Raw genomic sequence first — 8,239 nt, 5'->3', positions numbered from 1 at the left:
ATAACATTTTATTGAAATTTCAAGATATGATATACAGCTTCATTTTTTCATTTGATTCATTCATGAATTTTTAAAATTATTCTCAACTTCACTGTAATTAAATAAATGGGTGGCGTAAATATATATTTTACATTTTATAATTTGGAAAGAATCGAGCATCACAAAAGATAACAGATTCGAACGAGTTGTAGGCAACTGAAATATTAGTTGAAAAAAAACTGACAAGGAACACTAGGGAGGTGTTCCCCTCCGATTTCGATGAAACTCGACACGTATTTTTTTTTATCGGCGGATACGCAGTTTTAAGGGGGGAAACCATGGTCAGAAGGTGACCACTTTTGGGGGTGATTTTTCAATTCCACCTATAAGAAGGGAATTTTCGTAAATGTTCATTATGGGAATAAATAGCTCGTGAGGAATTATGAAAATCACAATTGATAGTTCCTCCGGGGGTTGAAATTTGGAGGGTAACTACCCCTGTAAAGACTTCATTTTTGAAAAAAAAAAAACTATGATTCAGAATTTTATGAAACCAACTGCGTTGGATGGAACATGGAAAAATGCGGAATGCCTGTTTTTGGTTTCTCCCCAGAACTGGAGTTTTCTAGGGTGAAAAAAATAATTTCCTGGCAACATCATCCACCAAGGTGGTGGGGTTATTTATTCATTCCATTAAGGTAATGTATAGCTTATGAGAAATCGTGAGAATATCCAATAATAGTTCCTCTCGGGGTTGAAGTTGACGGGGTTATTACCCCCGCGAAATAATATTTTTTTATCAAACAACTATTGGCTTTCATGGAAATGATTGCATCGGAAGAGATATGAAATAATACAGTATCCCTTTTTATGAAAGAATAAAATTGGATTCCAGATATCCCAAGCCTCAATTTTGATCTCACTAATCCACACGTGAAAATGATATTTTTCCAAAATTCGGCGATAAACGAATAACGATAGAAATAGATCAAAGAAAAGATTCTTTGGAAGAAAATTTCCTTTTTCTTCAGGTACAGCAACAGGGTGGTTATATTTGAAGAAAAAGCAGTGACGAGTACGAAAAAAAATTTGCTAAATAATCGGAATTTTTCCATATCGTTCAACGAATGATTGAACTTGTTTTTTTCATATGTCGGAGGAACCGGGGTAATGGTTCTAAGAGACTTCATTATTATAGTATATATGTGATGATAACACACTGCTGAAAGCGATAATAAATCCAAACAAAATGCAAATAGCCGTGCACGTGTCATCTATATCCAACAATACGTAATCCATCATGCAGTAATCATGTATTATTAATAACCCTGAATATTATTCACTTTCATTTTGCGCAGCGTTCAGTTTACGTAAACACATCACGGCAAAACTGTCTCTTGTTAATCGTATATTCCGAATTCTTTCCATCATGAGATTCAATCCTATAAACGTTATTAAGATCCTCATGGCAACATTTGAAGTGCTGAATCTTGGCGAAACCCCTGTGACTAATGAATGAATGAATTGGCAACTCATTTCGAGAATATATTGCAACGAACTATGGAAGAATATAATGGGGTGGAAATTATTGAAGAATTAACTCTTGATTTCCAAGAGCCATACAAAGACATCGAAATGATACCAATTGAGGATACAGAATTTCAACCACATCATAAAGAATCATCTGATAGTTATTCAGGGGATGACGAACTTGTAGACTATGACTAAAAAAAGAGCAGTCGAATACTGGAGGAGTCCAAAAAAAAAGAAAAATCTGTCTATAACAACTGTTTCCAATAAATTCAAAAGAGTGAAATCGGTCCAGCAATTACGTCGTTGGGCACATCATGTCAATAAAGGAGGAACTTGTATGGAAAAGTTGAAACGAATATCAGAGTACACGTTAAAAAATATGAAAAATGCTATCGATGCGGGGCTCTCATTGTAATTGTTCAAGATGCCGACCTACGAAGATGGGCTCTGCAAGCTCAACGAGATATTGGATATCAAGATATTCGTTTCAAGGCCTCGGCATGGTGGCTACATTACTTCAAAAGAGCTGATCGCATCACATCTCGCAAGATTACTAAATTTGTCACACGTAAAACAATGGAAAATCAAAAAGATTTACAAAAAACAGCGGACGAATTCCTGCAACAGATCAAACCATATTTTGAGATTTATGGCTTGCAAAACATCTATAATTCTGATCAGAGTGGTTTCCAATTGGAAACGCATTCGGGGCGAACTTTGGCGGAAGAGGGGTCTAAAGAAGTCTCATGCATTGTACAATCTGTAACATCAACGACACACAGTTATACCATACAACCCACCATATCAGCAGATGGAAAATTATTGTCACCTCTCTTCATTGTTTACAAGGAACCTTCCGGAACGTTTGGTCCAAGGGTTCAGGAGAATCTATTCAGACCTTCTAATATTTACATAACGGCTTCAAAGTCAGGGAAATTGACGTCTGGTAAGACGATATTTCAAACTTATTTGTACTGATTGTAATGTTCATCCCATTGCAACTATTCCAGAGCCCTTTCAAATTTGGCTAGAAGAAGTATTCTTTCCAAACGTGGGACCAAAAAGTCTACTGTTAATCGATTCATGGAGTGGACATTGCTTTCAAGTGATAGAACAGGCAACTCCTCGGAATAAAGAATTATTAACTATGTTAATCCCCAAAAGAACTACTGGAAAAATTCAACCTCTTTATGTGTACGGCTTCAGGATTTGGAAAAATTACGCCCGTCATTTTTCAGATACAGTTGTTCTCTTAAATCATGATATTAATTTGCATGCGCGGAATAATGTGATCTGTTGAAATATAACTCCCTACGCCAGTCTCCCTTTTACCGACAGTGTGGCAGACTGTGTCGCCACGGCGCCGTTGCGCCTCTCAATGATATACTCGTACTGTGCATCACTTGTGCCTCGACCGTTGTCGCATTACGTTGCTGAATAAAGCTTAATTATTTTTACGATAATAAAACTATGTTTAATCGTTATTTCTGTCCCTAATAACCCTTCAGGTTATGGGCCGAGCACACTTCAACTGCGCGTGATTAAAATTTATCATAAATTAAAGGATTGAAAGCGATAAATCGGAAATTCCAAAAAGGACGCTATCGGGCGGCCGGGCACGTGTCCGGATGGATCACACGTGATACAAAGCAATATCCAAAAAGAGGAAAAATCGAGGCGATCTGGGTGAGTGACGACTGACGGGAAGAAAAAATGAAAAGTACTCAGAGAAAAAGTAAGTACTGAAAAATGCATTAATTAAGTGAAGTGAATTGGTGAGAACGAAAAATAGAAGTGATCAAAATGGCGGCCGGAAATAAATTGTCCACGACGCCGACCTGAAATCGAGATTTTAGACTGAAAAGAATTAATAAAGAAATCCAATTAAATTCACAAAAAATCACTGAAAAGCAAGAAATATCTTTTGTCATAAATAAAATCATATTTCGTGAAAAACAAAAGAAGAAAGCCAAGTGACGCCGTGACAATAGTTTCTCGGCAGTGAAGGCGAGCACGGGTTTCAACAGGCTTCAACAAGTAGACGCAACGGGTGGGTTACGCGCGCAACCGGGGTGCGTCTGAGAGAGAGGGACGACTGCAGTCCCACACACATTGCTCGAGCAAGGCGAGAACAATAAGAAATAGAAAGAAAAATAAAAATTAGTGTGTATATATAAAAATTGGTGTGAAAAACAAAAATTCTCTCTTTCTCGGCCGCGTTCCGCGTGTGTGCGGGGTCCACCAGCGAAATGTAAAGCAATAAAATAAAATCAATAGACACTAGTGCAAAATTGAAATTTACAAATTAAGGATGCATCCAAATCAAAATATTTAATTGGTGAGAATATTGAATTTAGAAATATTTAATAGGCGAGAATAACAAATTAAATATTTGATGGGTCGAATCAATGAAATTGAATTTTAAAATTGCTATCTTTAGACGAAGATATTTATAAATAAATAATTACAGCTGATAAAGAACTTCTGTATGAAGTGTGGAGACTCCTAATTAGACAACATCTAATCGAAGGAAACCATGAGGGAGAAGTAGTCTCCCTGGCAATAATAGACGATAAAGTACATGTACTTCCAGACGAAGGAACTGGATATGTAACAGGGGAGACATCAGGCATATGTGTAAATAGGCGAGCATACTATACACATTAGAAACGCGCAATATTAAGACGTCAAATTGCTTGAGAAATTTAAATCAATCTCTCGCAATCATAAAAGACTTGAATGTGTTTGGAGGAGGTCTTATGTTTAGATTTTCTGAAGAGCACATTCATTCTGAATTCGGTTTGTTTATGTTTAGCAAGTCGAGTTTGGGATTTCGGACCTGAATATAAAAAATGTAACCAGATACAATAATCCTAAATTTTCCGTCTCTTTAGATTAGATAAGAGAGATTTCTCAGAGGATCAATGGGGATGTCTAACTGTGTTAGAATCTGCATTGTTGGCTGAACAAAAGCCAATGTATCTACCAGGTTACGGTCCGAAGAGTCAAGTGTCAACAACAGCTGTGATCGAGAATGGGTCAAGTGAAATGAGTGAAGATTTGGTAAATACAGAGGCGAGGGCCACAGGCGAGTCCAGGTCAAGCGAATTGACTGGAGGCGAGTTAAATGGCGGCGAAATAAGGGCAGGCAAGAAAACAAGCGAGAATATTACAGGTAATATTAATGTTGACAAAACTGACCAAATCAAACTGAAACCCAAGATTACAGCAGATAATAAAGTAAATATTAAATTGAAATTAGTAAATTCTAATCTAGACGATGAATCAGTTGAGCCTAACGGCAACAAGACTGTCAAAACAGTCTCTGTAGACACACAGTTGGCTGAGTTGAAGAGCATGGTGGAAAAGCTATGTAGCTCAAATATAGCTTCAACAAAAGCACTGTATGAAGGTCTAACAGAGAACAGAAACCAAGTGAGACTGTATGCTGAGGCGAGAGCACAAGACAAAAGGGAAGTACAGGAACTGTTGAGCGCCTTGGACAAAAAGCATAATGACAAAAATAGAGGAGTGATGTCGGATAAGCATACAAATCTAGAAAGTTAAATTAGTTCAATGGTCAATAAACAGAAAAATGAAATTAATCAGGCAAAATCAAGTCAAGTAAACAATCTAAATCCTTTGAGTCAATTAGCTGGCGAGGTAACCAATAAATTACAAATTGAATTGCTTAACAAGGGAATGAGTTTCAAAAGAGATTACAAAATGGACAGTAAAATAAAGTATGAACATTTCTATGATTATTTCACGTCAGAAATTAAAACTAATAAACTTTTACACATCATTGACGATAGCATTCTGGTTACTGTGGACGAGAAAACTCTTGCAGAACAGAAGCACAAAGTTAGAGAAATTCTGATCAATCATTTGGACAGAAGTTATCACCCTAAAATTATCAAATTACAAGATCCAAAAGAAATATTGAAGAAACTTAAAGAATTGAAAATGGCTGAGTTTAATGTAACTTCACACTCGGTGAGACAAGACCTTTATAATATGAGATATAATCCTGCTAAAATGACAGCTGGTGAGTTTAACGATATGTTTGATGAAAAAAATAGCAACTTATGAAAATGCTCCCGACACCATTCCTCTAAGTGAAAGCGAAAAGAAAGATGCATTCTACAATGCAGTAATAAAAGCTTTTCCCAACATTAAAATTATTGAAAAAGTAACAAGGAAAGCTATAGGTGTGGGCTTGACTTTTGGCGAGTTGAAAAATTGCGATATTAGAAGAAGAAGCTACAATGACAAATGAGCTCTCAGATTCTGATATTAAAACTGCTAATTATGCACAGCACAAGGGGCCAAGGTGTTTTGCGTGTCAGGCATATGGACGCAAGGGACCAGACTGTCCCAATAAAGGGAAAGGATACTTGTGCTACAAGTGCAACCAGTTTGGGAATCACAAGGCGAGGGATTGCCCAAACAGAATTCACAATGACTCTGCACCAAGTGGTTCAGGATACTCTAAACAGACTCCAAGGTATAATTCCAATTTTAAATTTAACTATCGTAACAATTATCAAGATCAATATAGAGGTAATGGTAGAGGAATGAAAAGACCAATGAGAGGTGAAACATATGGTCCAATTAAAAGAGGAAGATTCAATAAGAGTAGGTTCTCCTATAAGAGAAGTGAGAACAAACATGGGTTTAAGTCATCTCACAAATCAATCAAGAAATCTAATCCCGACAAAACTACAGAGAAAAATAACTCCAATCAAGGTAAGGAAAAAGAAAATTATGATCAATCAACTGCTGAAATATTTTATGCAGATAGTAAACAAACAAATGGAAATAAGTTTTTGACAGACTTTCTAGCAGACTCAGGCGCGACCGAGCATTTAACAAATTCCAGAATTATATTTAAAACTTTTAACGAATTAGATTGTGGAGTAATTAGATGTGCGAATAAAAATGAGTCAGCGGACTTGAAAACGAAGGGAGCAGGAATAGTAGAAATCGAAGTGGCGAGCAGTAAATTAGTAGAAGTTGACAAAGTTATTTTTGCAGAAGCTCTTAAAGCAAATGTGCTATCATTAAGAAAATTTGCCGAAATGGGATTAGCAATCTACTTAGATGACAAGAAAATTGATATATTTGATCCAGTGTCGAATGAACTTTTCATCTCGGGGATTTACAGAAAACCTTACTGGATAATCGATTTAGAAATAGTAAAGTCAAACTCTATCAGTGAGAATTCTTTCAAGCAAATAAACAGGCGAGTAGTAGCAAATGTAGCTGATGTCACTGGGGGTGAAAATGAGGTAAACAGATATCTCACCAGAAATGTCACAGCAAACTTACAGAACGAAACAAGTGAGAAAACAAACGAAATTGATAAGAGTAATGAGGAAGAAAATAAAATGGATGAAAAGAATAATGAAAAAGGGAGTGAAAATTTAATAAAAGAGAAAATTATTAATAAAGAAAAGATTCCCTATGAACAATCAAATTTTGATTACACCATTTGGGACAGAAAATTGCAAGATGTTGATGAATTACCATGGGATGACTCGTTAGAAGATTTCCCAAAACTTGCAATTGATAAAAATAGCTATATGAGGAATCATGATGTCATGTTGTGGCATTGTAGATTTGGACATGCCTCAACGAGTTACCTCAAGGCACTACAAAAGAAATTCCCAGATAACAAAGAATTAAATGCAGTAAAATTTGATGATGAATTCATTAGAGATTGTGAGGTCTGCTTAACGTCTAAATTCAATAAATTATCATTCACGTCGGTGCGCAGGCGAGCAACAGCACCATTGCAAATAATTCACTCAGATGTNTGCCTCAACGAGTTACCTCAAGGCACTACAAAAGAAATTCCCAGATAACAAAGAATTAAATGCAGTACAATTTGATGATGAATTCATTAGAGTTTGTGAGGTCTGCTTAACGTCTAAATTCAATAAATTATCATTCACGTCGGTGCGCAGGCGAGCAACAGCACCATTGCAAATAATTCACTCAGATGTGATGGGACCTATTACTCCAATTTCTCATCCTAAGGGATACAGATTTATTTCTGTGTTCATCGATGACTTCTCAAGATTCGCTATGGCTTATCCAATGAAGGCGAAAAGTGAAACAGGACATTGTCTTGAGATGTTCATTAGAAGCGCGCGTAATCTACTGGGTTATGACGCGAAAGTATGCTATCTTAGATCAGATCAGGGAACAGAATATACAGGCGGGTATACAATTGAAGTTCTTAAGGGTCTAGGGGCGGAATTACAGTTAGCCTCCCCTGATACTCCAGAACACAACGGTGTCGCTGAGAGGTTTAATCAAACTATCCAGAAAAAGGTTAGGTGCTATATGTTTGACTCAAGACTGCCAAAAGGCATCTGGGATCTGGGCTTATCAGCTGCAGTTTATGCTTACAATAGGACTCCACATAAATCAAACAATATGATAACTCCTTTAGAAAGATTCGCACCTAATCACAGCTTTGACATTAATCAAATCAAAAGATTCGGTAGCTTAAGTTATGTAAAAATTGCTAGAAACACTGGTCCAAAGTTTGGACCTCGAGGTGTAGGTATGGTCTTGGTTGGATATACTCCAACAGGGTATCAACTCTTAAAGCCAGAGCTAGGGAAGTATTATGAAAGCAGACATGTTAAATTCAATGAAAAATTAGTATATGGGGATAAATACAAGGGAAACGGTATCAAAGATTTCCCAGACTATG

At 36.6% G+C, this 8,239-nt stretch overlaps 1 protein-coding gene across 1 annotated transcript in view; it reads left to right on the top strand.

The window, feature by feature from the left end:
• Window positions 1–5,703: 5,703 nt before the first annotated feature.
• LOC107039694 (cellular nucleic acid-binding protein homolog) overlaps window positions 5,704–8,239 on the top strand; it is a 4,798-nt gene continuing 2,262 nt past the window's right edge. Inside the window, exon 1 of the mRNA XM_015259453.1 lies at window positions 5,704–6,019. Within this exon, the coding sequence (XP_015114939.1) occupies window positions 5,781–6,019 (239 nt within the window). The 5' untranslated portion in view covers window positions 5,704–5,780. The remainder of the gene's footprint in view (window positions 6,020–8,239) is intronic.

The sequence above is a fragment of the Diachasma alloeum genome, unplaced genomic scaffold (genome assembly GCF_001412515.2).
Source record: "Diachasma alloeum isolate Michigan unplaced genomic scaffold, Dall2.0 Dall_scaffold_00303, whole genome shotgun sequence".
Classification (NCBI taxonomy): Eukaryota; Metazoa; Arthropoda; class Insecta; order Hymenoptera; family Braconidae; genus Diachasma; species Diachasma alloeum.
This window is presented reverse-complemented; position numbering and strand designations above follow the sequence as displayed.